General features: G+C 41.6%; 1 protein-coding gene across 2 annotated transcripts in view; it reads left to right on the top strand.

Annotated features, from left to right (window-relative positions):
• Positions 1-17,993, top strand: part of CUL5 (cullin 5) — a 57,389-nt gene that overhangs the window by 30,051 nt on the left and 9,345 nt on the right. For both annotated transcript variants that reach the window (XM_090029739.1, XM_090029749.1), the window contains exons 9-16: positions 662-792; positions 2,656-2,763; positions 5,324-5,388; positions 8,691-8,823; positions 9,649-9,780; positions 10,878-11,001; positions 17,275-17,450; positions 17,571-17,732. In XM_090029739.1, coding sequence (XP_089885865.1) covers positions 662-792; positions 2,656-2,763; positions 5,324-5,388; positions 8,691-8,823; positions 9,649-9,780; positions 10,878-11,001; positions 17,275-17,450; positions 17,571-17,732 — 1,031 coding nt within the window. The remainder of the gene's footprint in view (positions 1-661; positions 793-2,655; positions 2,764-5,323; positions 5,389-8,690; positions 8,824-9,648; positions 9,781-10,877; positions 11,002-17,274; positions 17,451-17,570; positions 17,733-17,993) is intronic.

Below are 17,993 nucleotides of genomic sequence, written 5' to 3'. Positions count from 1 at the left end.
GAGTCTGTTTTGGTTTTGTTTTTTAAATAAAAAAACAAATCTGAGGAAATGGTCCTTGGCCATTGTTAGTCATGCTGCTTCCTCCATGAGGAGAAGCCCACCTATATTCCAAGCTTGGTGTATTGAGATTTAATACAAAGGTAGGTCCTTATCCATTATGTCTGATTTAACTGTTCGGTAGCCTGTCCAAATCAACCTCATGGTCTTGCAGAAATATCAGTACTCTTGCTTCTGGGGATAGTTACATTAGTCCTGAAAAAGACTAACAACATCCATCTTTGGAGTTGTAAAAATCACAAGACTCAGACCACGCTCTACTCCAAGTTGAAGAAAAAAAAATTAATCTTTTAACCATAGCTGGTATAGGCATATTTGGCACTTACATATTTTTTAATTAATACAAACCCAATTGAGGTCTGACATAAATTTCCAAGGAAACCCTATTTTGTGTGGTTAGTATTATTAATAGTGTTCAAAGTGTAAGAATAAACTGATTTTATAATAAATGGACTCTACCAGTGTTTTAATTTGGTTTGTTTGTTTATTTTGCTTCATGTCCTGCTTTCAGTGGTGTTTGTATAAATGGAACATACATTCCTTTAACTTAAATCTTTGGTTACTATGTGGAATGGTGGCTTCATCAGTATATTGTATCTTTCAGAGTTGCATTTAATGTTTTTGCTGATGGATAAAGTTCCTAACGGAATAGACCCTATGTTAAAAGATCTGGAAGAGCATATTGTTAGTGCTGGACTAGCAGATATGGTAGCAGCTGCTGAAACTATTACTACTGTAAGTTTATCTGCTAAAGAAATAATTTTAATAGATATAATGTCTTACAAAAAAATAAATACTACAATTATGTGGTATATTACATGTAAGTAACAATGGATTTTAAAAGAAAATCAAACCAATGGACTAGAGGTGCACTGAATATATTGGTGCCATATCGGATCGGCACCGATTTTAAATGAAAATTTAACATTATCAGCTTTTTTTTGGCTGGTGCAGCTAAAATGTCACCAATAAATATAATACGCCTTCTGGCTGGGGTCCCTGGATACCATGTGTGCATACGCAGTTGAAGCATGCATGTGGGCAGGAATTCAGCTGGGCAGCATAGAGAGCAGCACCCTGCAGGTAAGTCTGTGGAGGGGAAGGGTTATGGCAGGCAGGGTAGGGGGTTGGCAGATTGAGACCCTATGGTGGGAGAGGGAGTGGGGCCAGGGGCTAGGAGTGCTGTCCAGCCAGGGTGGTGAATGGGATCCTGGAGCCAGGGCAGGGAGCAGGACAGAGCTGTGGGCGGCTTGTCCAGGGACAAGGGTAGAGGGGAGCAGCTCCCTGCTGCTCCATGCAACCCCAGAGAAGATATAGGGAGTATGTAACCCCCTCCCCCCAGATTTGTGCATGGGGTGGAGGCAAGCTGCCTGCTATGGGCCCTGGTCTCTCAACCCTGCTGCCTTCACTCTGGGAGCCATGTTCTGGCTGCATGTCCCCTGCCTGTCTGGCAGTAGTTGTGGCAGCAAGTTGTGTCGCTTGCTGCCAGCTCGTCACTTCATTTCAAGCATCCCTGCTGCCACTTTTGAGTACCATGATGCTGATCCCTTGGACAAGCTACCCACAGCTCTGTCCTGCTTCCTGCTGTGGCCCTGGGGTTCCATTCATTTCCCTGTGTGGGCAGTGCCCCCAGCCCCAACCCCTTTCCCATGGTGAGGGAGGAAGTGAGGCCTCTATGACCCCCACGTCCCTTCCTCTCCACAGACTTACCTTCAGATTTACAGGAGCACAGCATGTTATCAGTATTGGCCAATATGCCTGGTGAAGAATCAGCTATCAGTACTGGCTAAGAAAATATTTATCGGTGCACCCCTACAATAGACATCCACAAGCATTAGATTAATTCATTCTCTCATTTTAAAATGAAGTCCTTCAGAGTAATTCTCTAGTTAGACCTCAGTCATCTTATGTATTTGCCTTTTTCAGATGTGTGTCTTTATACATAAAGCCAGCATGTAGTTTAAATCAAATATACCAGTGGTGACTGATAGAGTGTATGGGACATGCCAAAGTTAGAGTTGTATTAGCAGTTTAATTACAATGAATTGAAAAGGCTATTCTGACAGTTAACTTCATGGAAGAAACTAGTGCACTTATGTTTAATTGGGGAATAATTTTTTTTTTTCTGGAAGTTTCTCAGACACTTCAGCACTTCTTCAGGCAGGAGAACAGGTGTGGTTTTTCCCTCTGTTCCCCTTTTTCTCCCCTTCCCTCCAAGAAAGCAAAAGCTTTAATTCCCTTTGCCCCCACCTTTTTTAATATTTGTAGACCTTTGAGGAAAGATAATGGACCTATTTAGGGATCATCTCCTTGCCATTCCTCCATAGCTTTTCAGTCCTCCAGTAAACGCTGACCTCAAGTGGCAGATATGAGGACTTCTAAGACTCTAAATGTGCATGCTGGCTTATTTTTAAAGTAGGAAATTCCATACAGAAAAGCTACACTGAAATGTGACGGTTGCAAAGCTCTTGAATCAAAAAAAAAAATTGAGGTTGCCTATTCTTACATTACTGTCTCTGTTATAAGAATAGAGTTACATGATTTAATCCATTTTTTTCTCAATTTTTTTTTTTTCATTTTTGTTGCTTTTAACTCTAGGATTCTGAGAAATATGTAGAGCAATTGCTTACATTATTTAATCGATTTAGTAAGTTGGTTAAAGAAGCTTTTCAAGATGACCCAAGATTTCTTACTGCGAGAGACAAGGTATGTGTTAATTGCACTTTTGTCTTTAATTTCTGTTAGTTGTTGAAATTAGTATCAAATTTTGCCTCTGTCAGTAGGCAACAAGATGCTAATCCTGATAGTAGGTTGTGGACTAAAATGCCAATGGGATTTCTAGCTAACTGGTAATCTGATCGATTTGTACTGTAATGTAGTGCCTATAAGCTGCAATCTGTAGCGTGATATGGATTGGCCAGTGCATGAGATGACACTTTGTGCTTGGAAGTTTACAGTCTACTTTCTGATCCGGCAACATGCTTGTCTTCAGTATTAGGTATGTGCCACAGAGTACCCTTCAGGAAGGTACTTGCTCGGGACCAATGTGACTTTGTCTGGTCTCTGAAAGTACCCCTTGAAGTCAACCTAGGCTTGGCTTCTAGAGCAAGAAGGGAGCCTGAGCTTCTTCCCACTCTGAGCCCCTGGACTTCTAGTCCTTCGCCCTCCCTGATTCTTTGTGGCCCTGAGTTAAGGAGCTAGTATCCAGTTGCACTCCTGAGGGGGACTTCACCTCCTCTTGGGGTAACCCAGTGCAACCCACAGTTCCAAGCAGCACAGCAGTCTCATCAGTAACGACATTTATTGGCGCAAAGCCACTGAACTGGAAGTTCTCAGTCCCCTCCAAAGGGATTAAGCAGTCTCTTCATCTTCATCTCCATCTCCATTCCAGCCCACACAGTCCTGAGTACCCCCAAAGATACTCAACTGTTCCCTTTCCAGTCTCCAGCTCCACCAAGCTTCTCCACTTCTCTCTGTTCTCTCAGTCCCTAGACCCAGGAACTGCTGATGAGTTGCTTCACTCCCAGTTTGCTCTTTCCCATTGTCATGTATATCTCCTCTGGACCCCTCCTGGGTATTGGGCAACTCACCTTAGTTGATATGTCAACAAAGCCCTTCAAGCCTTGCTGCTGCTAAAGGTCTGTCTGGTCTGCATGTAGCCAGCCCTGGCACTTAACCCCTCCTTCTCTGTGCAGAGACTAAGGAGGTAAACTGAATCATACCATATAATAACATTGTGAACACAGTTAACCCAGAAATATCTTGGTAAAACCTGTAATTGATCACAACATGTAATTGTGAATAGTCCCATGACTTCAAGGGGACAGCTCATCTGCTTAGTTAGGCATATAGTGAAGTTGGGTTTATAAGGGAACTATATAAGTAATATATACTAGGCCTGTGTGAAGTGGCAGGTATTTGCTTTTGATTGGGATCCAGCACATTTGGAAGGACAGTGATTCGATTTGGAGATTTGAATTGCTGTCCTGATTTGATTTGGCCAAATCAGAACTGAAGATTTGGTGTTACTTTGGAGATTCAGCCATAGGCTAAACAGGCAGCAGACCTTGCCATGCTGGACACAGGTGCCTTTAGCTGGTAAGTCTGTTGAGGTTTGGGGAGGAAAGGTGTGTGGGGCAGGGAGGGTTTGGAGCTGGGAGAAACTGCCCAGCCCGGGGGCGGGGGTGTTGGGATGTGGGCGTGGCAGTGCGGGGGGGGGGCTATGCCCTCCTGCCACTTGCCTAGCGGGGGTGGGGAGGGGGGGCAGGATGTGGGTGCAACTCGCTCCGAGTGGAAGGGGCCAAGTGGCAGCAGGGCATAACCTGCCTCCTTCACCCTGGCTGGGAACCCGTGGCAGGGCCTGACCCCTCATGCTGGCTGACAAGCAGAAGCAGCGCCCACCTCCTCCCAAGGCCGCTGCCACATGCGGTGTCATTCCCCCCCCCCCAACCGTGCTGGTTGGGCAAGTGGCGGCAAGGCAGAACCCCTGCTTCTAGTGCTGATGCAGGCATGGCCGCGCTGGGAGTGGGGGCTATGCCCTGCTGGTGCTTGCCTGGGTAGGGGGAGGAGGGGGTGCAGTGAAGGTGCAGCTTGCTTCAGGCAGAAGGGAGCAAGCAGCAGTAGGGCATAGCCCTCGCTTGCAGCTCTGTAATTCCCGCATCACTCCTGGGAGTGGGGGTTCTGTCCTGCCATTGCTTGCCTAGCTGGTACAAGGGCAGCTGGCACTGCTGTCACTTGCCCAGGTGGTGTGTGGGGGTGGGGGGGGCATGGGATGCAGGCGCAGCAGTGCTGGGAGTGGGGGCTATGCCTTGCTGCCACACCCGCATCCCACCCACCCCCCTCCCTGGCTGGGCAAGCAGAATCAGGGCATAGCCCCTGCTCTGAGCGCTGCTGTGTCCTGTGCCCTCCACCCCAGCTGGGCAGCTTCTCCCAGCCCTAGTCCCTCCCTCCGCCAACCCCAGCAGACTTACCAGCTGAAGGCAGCTGTGTCCAGTGTGGTGAGGACCTGCTGCCTGTTTAGTCTACGACCGAATCTTTTCCAAATCTATTCGGAGGCTTCCAATTCAATTCAGAGCTTTTAATTGGTCTCCTGATTCGATTTGGATTCACAGATTTGGTTGCCGAATCTCCTTGGAATTGAACCGGCTACCAAAGCTTTGCATGGCTCTAATATATACTGTCTTTATAATGTATTAAATTATTTGTATCTTGTTTCTTATGTTATGAAGAGAAGTTGAAATTAGTGCCCGTCTTGTTTGTTTTTTAGGCATATAAGGCAGTTGTGAATGATGCTACAATATTTAAACTTGAATTGCCATTGAAGCAGAAGGGGTAAGCTGTTTAAATATTAATGTGCATTGGGCACCTTTTAAATATTGAAATATTTAATGTTTTAGGACATTTTCAGATTTGTATTTATTTATTTTAAGCATATTCCTGGTAACACATCATATCTCATTTAGAAGTTCTTTGGGATTCTTGCATTGAAAGCATTGTGGAAAGGAGTGGAAAAAAAAAGTAGGCAGATGGGAGCTTGGCGCATAGATTTTGTTTAAAAGCTTGGAAGGAAGGTTATATATGCTGAACAAAGTTGTTTACTGATAGAAGCCCATTAATGCCAAGCAGTTTCATTCCACTAAGTTAATTTATAGAAGTAAAAGTAGTAGTTACTGTTTTTATTCTCTGTCACTGGATTGGGCATAAAGGAAGGCTAAGTTGTCAGAGTTTCTGAACAGTTAGTATGTGGATTTTTTTCTTTTACTTGCTATACATTTGTTATTTTCAGTCAAAAATGATGAAAGGAGGAAGTGAAGATGAAAGAAGACAGGAGGAATAAATTATAGTTCTTAATCACAGGAGTTTTTATATGCCTTATGAGTGGACTGAATTTTCAACATCCAGAGAGTGGTTTGAAGCTGCTCCTTGTTGGAGGGAACTAGCCTCAGAGAAATCATAAAATTAAGTCTAAAATGACCTGGTGTCAGTCAGAATACTGTCTGTTCTTCAGGTAGAAATTTCAAAGGCAGAAAGAGAATACCTGTGTCCAAAGTGACCTTTGGGAATAAAGTTTTCAAACCTTAGAATAACACAACTGGACAAATTGGAGATTTTTTCGAGGAGTCTTATTCGGAAAGATCAGATTCTGCAACCAAAAGGTTTGGTGCAGAGTGCATTCTTTTTTATGGAGCAGTAATCTGGTATATACAAATCACTGGTACTTTATGGCAAACTAGATCTGAATTCTGTGACCACTTCAGCTAATCTAGAGGTATCCAGGCCCTGGGTTGCTAGACCAACGCCATGTGCTGTTCCTGGAGCTTGCATGTAGTGTGGGCTAAACTTGGTGCCATGCGTGCTGTAGGCAGCAGTGGGGGCCAACATGGGGTGCTGCATGCAGCCTTTGCAGTGCCAGGTACAGCCCACACACCACAGGCAGCACATGCCCTCTGCCAGCCCCGTGTGGACGTGTGCAGTGAGCTCCTAGGCCAGCACGTGCTGTATGCAACTTGGGCTGGGCTGGCCACACGCCCTACATGTTGCTTGGGGACTGTTACTGGGTGCATGGTGCTTGCAGTGTCTTGCTGGATTGGCTTTGTACTCTGGCTCCAGGACTGGTCTAGATTGGGGCACGCTGAAGCCAGCATGCAGGGCTGGTCCAGCTAGCTACTGCATGAAGCGGATCCACTGTATTGGCCCCTTGTGACATGCATAGTTCATGTGTCCAGTCCAGCCCCATTCAGTGTGTGAAGAATGTACTGCCCCCAGGGTTTGCTGTGCACATGGCTCCTGAAGCTGGTACAGGGTGTGTGCTGCATGTGGCATGTAGGAGTGGACCCAGTGCTGCACACAACACAGAGGGTGCAGGACTCTGGCTGCATGTAGTACTCTGGAACAACTCCCTGGTGCTGCACAGGGAGTTAGTCCCAGTCCAGCCCACAGACTGACCAAGAGATGCTTATCCAACCCATGGGACCAGATTAGTATGACACCCCAGGGCTAATCTATAATAAAGTGTTTGATGGCTATACTGGTATATCTGTAGTCAGGTTATTGTGGCTAGGTGCTGTATTTTTCTGTTGGTTCTCATTTGTAACATGGAAACATAGCTAGCCACTGAATGATACCTTTCTCAGGTGTTCAGCTTGGCCTTTTCTTGTGGCAGATATTTTTAGTGATTCATGTGAACACCCCTTATTTGCAGCATTCAGTTGATTGACTCTGGCCCTGAACTTTGAGGTTGAGTGATTTATCTTCACTTTTTTTAAAAATTGACTATTTAGAGGCAGAAGATAATGCCAATAGAATCCTAAAAATACAGCTCTTGACTAGTATGTAATGCATGGTGTTAATTTTTTTCCCCCATGAAAGTCCAAGTTAGAAAAGAAAGAGAAGGTGGGGAAGTGAAGATCACAGTGCAGTTTGTATTACTGATGGATTCCCTTAACAAAGGCATGGATCTCTGTTTTTGCCCTGTTTAGTGCTCTGTGTGTATGCTAAGGCACTGTGGAAAAGGATTCCTTTAGGTTCCTATTAATATTCCAGTTTCCTAGCAGTTTCCAACCAACAAGTTCGTAGGACTTTCCTAGAATTATAAAAACAGCCTTTTCCCCCTACATTAAATTTTCTGTCCACCCATTCTCTACCATTTGAAGGGCTAATGATGATCCTAGCTCAAAGACTTCCATTTTGTTTTTGTTTTTGAATTGTAGAAAAGGTGATAGTTGTATCTTCCCCTCCTTGTTCACAATCTTTCCATTTTATTTATTCCATGAACTCCTCTCAGTGTTCTACCTGTTGGTCTCTGCTTCACTTAAAGCTAGGTTATCATTTTCAGGTGCCTTGTCTTGGTCACAAACCAGGCAAGATAATGTCACTTCTGATAGCTGTTCAGATGCTCCCAGAATTCTAAAACTTCCTGTTTTTTGTGATTTGTACTGGTTGGAAAATCTTGGTACTATTGCAAATCCAAGGTTTCTAGAATTACCATAGCCAAAGGCTTTTTCTCTTCCTGTTTCTAAGGCCTGAAAAAAAAAAAAAAAAAAAAGTAGCCCTTGCTTACAAGCTCTTTTATGAGCCAAAAAGGATGAGCTTTCTAAAGAGTTCTGTAAAGCGGCCACCTTATGTGCTTTGTATACCTGTTTTAATAGTATACCCTCTGCTGATTTTTTTGGTTTATCCCTATGTTTTCAAGCCTGTTATTTCTGGACCACCTTTCAAGAATTAATCTTGCTCTCAATATTGCTTTTACTTCCATGAAATGCTTTGTTCAGTCCACTGGCCTGCACTGAATTCACTATGTTGTTTTGGAACTTGCTCTGTCCTGTGAAACCTGCTTATGAAAATTATTGTTTGAAATGAATCTTGGACAATTCTGAAATTTACAAACAAAAGAATAGTTGGAGTGACCCACGATGGAGGTGTCTGAGAATAGTTGGTTGCCTTCTGTAATTGGAATGAATGAGAGGAATAAGATAGAATTAATCTGTTTTGCAGTGGTTTAACTGACATGTGAACAAATTTACCAGAGAAAGGTACTTTCCTCAGGAATGTACTTGTCACTGGTATGGTGTTTCTGATGCAACTATTTTTTTTTTTTTTTTACAAAGCTTTTTCATTTCATATATTGCATTTAGGGTTGGATTGAAAACACAGCCTGAGTCCAAATGTCCTGAGCTGCTTGCTAATTACTGTGATATGTTGCTAAGAAAAACACCACTAAGCAAAAAACTAACCTCTGAAGAAATTGAAGCAAAGCTTAAAGAAGTGGTATGTCCATGTTCACTGTCTCTTACCTAAGAAACCGTTTTGGTATCAACTGACCTGCATCTACTGTAACTGTTTTTGAAGATGAGATTTTGAAGGAACTGCCTATGAAGTGGATAACTGTTGTAGTAGTAATTGTTGCTTAACTTGGAATGGGCATAGAATATGCATTGTTGAGCTTTCATGGGTCCAAATAGTGTCACATGTTAGTAATGTTGATTTAATATGCAAGTTTGCAATTAATATATTTGTATACTGTAATAAATGTTATAGGTCTTGGCTACAGGACAGGACTTTTGTGACCCAATAGCTGCCACTGCAGGGACACTATGCATCCCCTGCCAACTTTTGTTAGTGCCATGCAGCAGGTACACTGCACCCTGAAAGGCACCAGGAGCAATGGCTTAAGGCAGAGATCCCAGGCACTTCTGCCTTCACTTGTAGTTCTCCATGGTGGCAGAAACTGCCTGTCATTTCAGGTTTTGCTTTGCTTTGTCAGAGTCCTGCAGTCCCGGAAGAGCTGTAAGTGTGGATACGGTCACCAGAGGTCTATCAGCAAAGCTTACTGTGTAGATCAGACTATACGTAATGAAATACATACCTATCAAGAAAATAGAACCATGATAGGAGATGTTCCGTGGGGCAGCTTGTTCATCAGCAGTTGCAGTAGTTTCATAGCTAGTGACTATCTCCAGCAGTACTCCTTTTGAAGAAAATCAGGAGTTCCTGTGTGCTGGTTTCATTTGACATTGATATAAAACCAGTGTTGAAAGAAAGTGGTTTGACTTGGTATGGAAAATATATTAAAATCTCTTACTTTTTGAACAGCTTTTGGTACTTAAATATGTACAGAATAAAGATGTTTTTATGCGATACCACAAAGCTCACTTAACAAGACGTCTAATATTGGATATATCAGCTGATAGCGAAATTGAAGAGAACATGGTGGAATGGTTGAGAGTAAGTGTCTGTACCTTGATTTTTAGCTCTTGGTGCTCATAATTTTAGTTTGTATTTATGAATGTAAACATTCTTCTTATTGGCACAAGTTTCTACCTTAAATCACAGTCCAATTATGGATCTTTGTCTCCTCTTATCTTGATACTTTTCAGGTTTAGAATGGATTAGTTCCTTCCTCCTCTCAATCTGCAGAATTAAATGGCTGTAGGCCTAGATCTTCAAGGTATGCATCATGTGCACCGCTGCAGTGTTAACAGTTGAATTTCTTTTTATGTTGACCCTTGAATGCACGTGCAATATTGGAAGACTGAAGGGATCCAAAATACAAAGAACTTAAGTTTAGAAGAACAAAAATCAGCAAGCAGTTTCCAGGAGAGTGCTCCCAAACGTCATGGATGCCTACATGCCTAAGCAAGTTAGAGACAGTTTGTGCAAATACACAATGGTTTTACACACGGTGCACACCTAACATACTTGAAGATCTAGGCCTACAGCTATTTAATTATCCAGAGGATTAAATGACGCGGGAGGAGAGGAAGGAGAAACCAAATAATCTGTTCTAAACCTGAAAAGTATTGAGATGAGAGGAAATAGTATATTATGCAAATATAATAATTGGATATTATATTATAATATCTAAACTATTACATTCAAAGTGCGTGTATATCCAAAAAGTTACTTTGTCATAACATTGTAACTTGCTATTACAAAGTGTCCATGTATTTTAGCAAAGCAGTTTTAAAACAAATGGCTATTCCAAAGGTAGATGTTTGGAGAAGGAAAAAAAAGGGGTCAAATTCAACCCAAGTACAACAGCCCATTGGGACTAATACAGTAAAAGCTTGCTAGTCAGTAGCACAGTAAGGAATTATGTTGCTATCATTACATGTGCCCATCTGATTTCCCCAGCCTACTGACCCCCATTTACAGCTGAGTATGGTAAGGGAAGCTTTCGGTATGAGTTTGGAGGAAAGCTAAAACTGGCATATCAGAAGCTTTAACTGCTCTGCCTCCATGTGCCTAAAGACTGATGTGTGTAGTCTTTTGGTTTCCAAGTTGTGCTGTTACTCGGTTTAATTTGTTATCTGTTTATACAGGAAGTGGGTATGCCAGCAGACTACGTAAACAAATTGGCTAGGATGTTCCAGGATATTAAAGTATCGGAAGACTTGAACCAGGCCTTCAAAGAGATGCACAAAAATAATAAATTAGCCCTACCAGGTATTATTCTCAAATGTTTTGTTGTGTCTCTATTCATGTGTGTATATTTAAAAAATGGTTCAGTCGAAACTTAAGGTATTGCTATAATTTCTATTCTCTTGTTTGAAGACTCTCTAGCTGTCAGGCCTGGATTCTCCGAGGTATTTAAGCATCATTCCATTCACTAGTTTAGTTCCCAGCTACTTACTGGAAGCCTGAGCCCAGGTTCTCTTTACACGTCATGGGGAGAATTAAGTACCTAAGGAAGGGATCAGAAGAACCAGTAGATCTGAGTGGAAAGATACCTAAGGAAGCCAAGAGTGAAATGCAGAGGAAAGGGGAGTGGCTTAGTTTCCCAAGTTTTAGACTTGGTGTACCTGGCCAGACATAAGCACCTCCTTCCATTTCGGGAACTTTCTTGCAAACCGCCTCTTATCGTTAGAATGTAAGCAAGGCCATTGGGTGAAGTCAGTGATTCTCATCCAAAGTGATTTATCACCCTGGCGTGCCTTGAGATCCTCCCTTTCCAGGGTGCCTCAAGGTGCCATGTAATGTTGGTGCTGTTAGGCGCACAAACGTGATTCACCAGATAAACCCAGAGATTTCGAATAGGGGATCGTAGTGTGAGGACATGCTGATCTGTTGTGGTCTTTCTGAGTTCTTTTCAACAGAAAAACTGGTGTTATTCTGTTTCATAGTAAAAAGGGAAAACTAGAAGCTAGGATTTTCCAAGGGGTGCTTCAAGTCTAAAAAGGTTAAGAACCTCTGGTTTAGGCAGAGTTTTGTTTTTCCTTTTTTTTTTCCCCCACTATGAAAATACTGGTGGCACAGTTAGTGAATTTATTGATTGAAGGTCTGTCAGTGTGACTATAATCAGTTAAGTAAGAAGTGTGGGAGAATGAAAAAAAGGTGTGTACTCTCTTTCTATAGTGTTAAGAATTCTCCAAATATCTTTAAATTAATTTTAATCTAGGAATTTTTTTATTGTTCCACCCTCTGTATATAACTTTTCCCCTTTTTATAGATCTATCCAGTGGTGCTAACACATAATTTAACCCCTCAGTTATCATTAAAGTTCCTTTAGTATCTTTCATGACTTCGAAAAATATAACCCCTACAAATTTGAGTACATTTGCATTAGGAGCTTAAATAGTTACAAGACTGACTATGTATTGCTCCATCAGACATCTAAACATGAGAAATCTGCCTCGTTTGTCTTCGTAAACTTCCTCTACTTTAACTGCTACTCTTTGTTAATTGCAGTCATTACTCCTGTGTTGAAGCACAAGGAGAAGAAATAGTTATCAATCCATTTTGCTTTAAACCTATTATTAGTATATTTTCTAAAAGGTGCATCTTGTATAATGCATATATCTACATCTCGATCTCTTAGCCAATTTGGTATTCTTTTTATTTGAGGAGTATTCATGCCTTTTTAATAGAGAGAGAGAGAGCTGTTAGTCTAGCCATAGTATTATTTTTGTATATAATCCTTTATTTTTCACCATTGCTGCCTTTTTTTACTCCATGCCACCGTTGTCGCTTGTTAGGATGTTTTGTGACGGAGATATCTATTCCTTTATCAGAGTATTTAAGAAGGATTGTCACCACAGTGTATTCCAGTGGGGCTCAAGGTTTTGACCCCATGAGCCAGATGAATGGTATGGGGTTGGTCCATGGACTGGATCATGCCCTAGGGCCATCCCTGCCCAGCCCCACACACTGGGATTATGTCCCATGCTGTCCTGTGTGCATGGCCAGCAGGGTTCCCCACAAATATGTGGGCCAGATGACACTGTCAGGGGCCATATCTGTCCCAGAGGCCAGGGGCTGAGCAGCTCTGTTGTATTGCATTAAACTTATCATACAAGAAATACTTTTCTTATTTGCTATCCATCCCTGATTTTAGCCATAATATGCAAAATATTTCCCACCATACCCAAGTGACTTTTTATGTAGATTTGTCATATTCTAGGTTTAACATTGGATCCCACAAACAACAGCCCTGAGATGCATTTAATTCTGGGTAGCACCTTTACCTTTGCTTTCCTGCCCCCCTGTCCTTGCAGTTTTCACTATAAGGCTTGGTTGGTTTTTCTTTAACAGCCAGGATTTTACCTACACATATGATTTATATCATTCCACACCCATTTCTTCAAGTTTACTTTCAACCTCTATTTCAGTTTTAATGACGGGGGGGTTTCTGTTGTCTTTCAGACTCTTGGGTAGGAATAAAGGTTCTGGATGTTTTCTTACAAAAGCCTCTAGGTCTTGTTTTTATCACTGAAAAACCTACATCTTCCTTGAAATAGGAGTCAGTCTTGCAGGGTACCAAACAAAGTAGTGATTCTCAAACTATGAAGTGGCCCTTCCTGGGGAGGTGGGACATCATGTCAAGTGAGCCATGAGTCTTTTTTTTTTTTTAAGGAGAGGTTAGATAAGTTGGAAAAAAAAGTTATATATTTAAAATATAATACATTTAAAAATAACTTAAAAAATAAAATAACACAAAAAGCTTGTATTTACTTACGTTGCTTAGCAACTGTGACATCAGGTGTATGTTGCATTTTTTTTGTATGTAAACTTATAAACCTCAGCAACATGCTTAGTGAGAAACAGCTTAAATGAGAAATGGATTGTTTTGTGACGAAGAGAAAAGCGTACAACCCAGGCCTAAGAGTACAGCAGCAGACATTCCAGCAAAATGTAAAGGTTGAAAATATGATGAAGTTTATTTAAATCTTGGTTTCACGTGGAGCAGGTCCAGCAATGCACTGAGGCCTCAGTGTGTTGTATGTGCCATTGTACTGGCAAATGACAGTATGTGGCCCTGCAACCAATGCTGGCATCTTGAAACAAGACGACCTACCGTAATATCTAAACCCATAGATTTTTTTTCCAGAAAAAGCTCAATGAGTTAACAGGACAAAAAAATTGTTGAATTGTATAGCACTGTTGAGATGAAGGCTACTGAGGCTTCTTACTGTGTGGCTTTGCGCATTGCCAAAGAAAGCAAGGCTCACAGCGTAGGTGAGAAACTACTACTTCCAGCTGCAAAGGATATGTGCTCAGTGATGATAGCGTTGCAGCTAGATGTGATCCCACTTTCAAATGACAGTCTTATGCTGTATTGTGGAAATGACCACTGCTGTTTTTATAAAAAAAAGAAAAAAAAAGCTCTTAGCAAGTGTTCATCAAAGCCCACATTATTCCATTCAGATAGATGAGTCTACTGATGTATCAAATGCTGCACAGGTACTGGTGTGTATTTGTTTTGCTACAGCAACAGAATTAAAGGAGGAATTAGTTTTGCTGCACACAAGCAACTAGTAAAGAGTCTCTCCCCACGAACAACTGGTGAAGAGTTTTTTTTTTTTAAACTGTTAAATACTTTTGTCCAAGACACAAACCTTGATTGGGGATGTTGTTTTGGAATTTGCAGCGATGGAGCACAGTCTATGACAGGACAGCATAGCAGGCTTGTGACGAAGTGGCCCCCACATCAACCTGGAATCATTGTATGATCAACAGACAGGCACTGGCTGCTAAGAAGATGCCAGAGGAGCTCAGCAGTGTATTTTCAGTTGCAGTAAAAACTTGTAACCTTTATAAAGTCATGCCCGGATAATTCAAGAGTTTTTGGCATTTTATGCGAAGAGATGGGGGCAAGCTTCACACACAGTTGTTGCTACATGCAGAAGTCCATTGGTTGTCCAAGGACTTGTGCAAGGTACTGACAAGAGTATATGAACTACATGATGAAGTCTGTATTCTTCTTGTTCATGGTAACTCCCCACTTCTACAGTGTTTTAGTGACACTTGTTAGGTATCTTTGTTGTCATATCTGGCTGACATATTCAAGCGACTGAATTCTCTGAATGCGTCACTTGAGGGAGAAGATGCAAAATGTGTTTGTTGCTATTGATCGGATAGCAGGATTCATTAATAAACTTGAACTGTGGTTTTCACGTGTGCAGTGGGCATCTGTTTGCATCTTTTCAGCACCGGAGGACATTGTGCAACAGTGCGGTGATACATCAGTTGACAGTATCCAGGACATAGTTGTTCATCACTAAGGGACTCTGCAAGAGCAGTTTGTGAATACTTTCTTGAAGTGGGCTAAACCAAATGTAAATAGTGGATTAGAAACCCACTCCCCTTTAAGTCAATCCCCACAGATGTGCTGTCCCCAAAAGAAGAGGAAAGCCTTATCAACTTGTCAAGTGACCAGGAACTGTAGCACAATTTTTTTTTACAAATGCCAGCTGGTTATCAATAAGATCTGAGTTTCCTGAGTTAACACTCTTAAAGGCCTCATTCCTTTTTCTTCCATCTACCTATGCGAGTCAGGCTTTTCGGCATTAACTGCAATCAAAACAAAGTGTAGGTCCCAGTTTTCTGTCGAAGATGACTTGTGTCTCTTTCTTCCTACGTTGCAACCGTGCATTGCGCTACTTTGTGAAGTGAGGAAACAAACCCCCCTCCATTGCTAAAGTAGGACTGATGGATTTCATACAGAGTTATACATTTAAGGAAAAATGATACCAAACAATGATAGGTTAAGTGAAACTTCAGTTTAACTGCTTCTGTTTATACTATCCTTGCCCTTGACCTTAAAGTTAATACTTTTGAAACTCAAACTAATCTTTTATTAATCAAATCCCATCAACTTTTTTTTAATTCATTTTTGGAGAATATAGGCCTACTATTTTCAATTTGTTGCATTGTTTTAGCAAACTATTAGGAGGTGCAATTTTTTTCATAGCTAAGTGAGGCTAACTGTGAAGTTTGAGAACTCCTGAAATGGACGTAAAAGCCTCTAGCCTAGTCAGGTTCTTTCTGGGAAGATTCCACTCTCCTTTTTAAGTGTTCCTACACCTTCAGGTAAAAAATCATAGTATTTTTCCTCTCATAACTTTTGTTTTTAATTTTCTGGCTTCTCTTAATTTCTTTTTGTTGGTATTTGAAAAAAAATTGCTATGATGGCACTTTCTGAAGGTTGTAGCCTTACAACCTGGTGTACATGCTTCTGGGGGGCTGGATGAGGAAAACAATTTCAGTTAAATCTGTATGATTTGCTGTATACATTCTACACAGTTCTTTTCTTTTCCTCAACCCCTTCCTTGGACCCCAGGAAGCACAGATTAGCCCTCCAGCTCCTATTTCTGAGGGGACTGAAGATCTAGGAAGGAGTGCACTTTCTTTTTCATTGGAGGTGGTTCTCTCGCCTCTACAACATGGTGATCTTTCAGGTTAGAGATTCTGACTTCTGTGTTCTGGACTGCAGGGCATTAGCTTTATCCTTATTTTCATCAACAGGTAACTTCAGCCAGAATCTTATTTTGGCCAGGTTTAAGCATTTTTTAATTCTGTTTTCATTTGTAACAGAATGATCTTACAGCCAGGCCCTCCCTCTTCTTCCAGACTTGGCTTCATTTTGTTTTTCAGGGGGAGAAGGGCTCTGTTCTTCAGTAGGCCTTGGGGAGGTGGAACACTGACAGAAATCCTTTTAAAACATTTTTGGACACGCTTTGACTGTATGACTGCTTATCTTTTGATCTAAAACAGCAGTGTGAGGGAACCTAATAGTTTAATGCTGTAAATTTTGGTATTTTAAGCAGGGTTTGGAAGAACACAGAGGAATCGCATGTTTCTCAAGTATACTCAGTAGCATCCCCAGGTAGATGCTTTTTAATAGAGAGATATGCATGCATGCAGCCTTTACATGGTGGTTAATTTCGGAGTAAAAATTTTAACCCAGGTCCATCACACTATGTGGTTCTCCTAATCACCATGGTACCCACATGCACTTCCTTCTGCATTTGGCCATCTCTTTTGTGGGTGCTCTACCTCTTGGTATGCATCTGTGCTCCTCTGTAGGGTCTGATGGCATTCTCAGAGCATGAGTACAAGATTGGGTCCCACTCAGGAGGCAGGTGTTCAGCTGCTTATTTTTGAGACTTCCACTTTATGGGCCTTGAGAGCTTTTGGCCTGAGGTAGGTAGGTGCCTCTCGCTGTGGAATGGCATCAGCACTTGCGCAGCATTGTGAATGCCAGCCAACATAAATACAGGTGTCCGTGGGGTTAGATAGAAGATGAGCAGGAGTATTGAAAACTAGAGGCATCTAAACAAAACTTGTGTACCTTTCTGTCATCTAATTAGTTTTGATGATTTGGTCCTCACTGGCTTAAAAGTTTCCGATTTTTTTTTTTTTTAAGTTAATTAAAGTGTACCTTTTGTATTTAATCCTAATGTATCTTTAGATTCATGTATTTTAACACTGTCTTTATAGCTGATTCTGTGAATATTAAAATTTTAAATGCTGGTGCCTGGTCTCGAAGTTCTGAAAAAGTGTTTGTGTCACTGCCTACGGAATTGGAAGATCTAATCCCCGAGGTAGAAGAGTTCTACAAAAAGAATCATAGTGGCAGAAAACTGCACTGGCACCATCTCATGTCCAATGGAATTGTAAGTATATGAACTTTACTGTGTTCATTTTTATTGTCTAGACTTCATTATTTGTCCACAGTAATGAAAAAAAAGCTTGTGTTCAAAACGTTTGTGTTCATCAATTCTTTTGATCTACAGATAACGTTTAAGAATGAGGTTGGCCAGTATGACTTGGAGGTAACAACATTTCAGCTGGCTGTGCTTTTTGCATGGAACCAAAGACCCCGTGAGAAGATCAGCTTTGAAAACCTTAAACTGGCAACTGAGCTCCCTGATGCAGAACTTAGGAGGACTTTATGGGTATTTCCCTTTCAGTTGAAACAGATTGCTACTTGATTTTAATTTACTTGCACGCACACACCCCCCCCCCCCCCCAGTTATTCATTTGAATATTTTTAAAGTACTAACTCTCTGAAACTGAAGAGTGAAGATTTTTTCAACTAGTTGTCCAGTGATTCTGGTGCTTCCTTTATATAGCCTTGACCTGAAGGAACACCTTCATGCCAGAACTGCCAAACTTAACTTCTGAAGGCAGTTAGGTCTTTCTGGCCAGGTGTGGCT

This window comes from Crocodylus siamensis, chromosome 1, assembly GCF_052110815.1.
Source record: "Crocodylus siamensis isolate JL-2025a chromosome 1, ASM5211081v1, whole genome shotgun sequence".
Lineage (NCBI taxonomy): Eukaryota > Metazoa > Chordata > Crocodylia > Crocodylidae > Crocodylus > Crocodylus siamensis.
The sequence above is the reverse complement of the archived record's forward strand: the minus strand, read 5'-3'. Positions and strand labels throughout refer to the sequence as shown.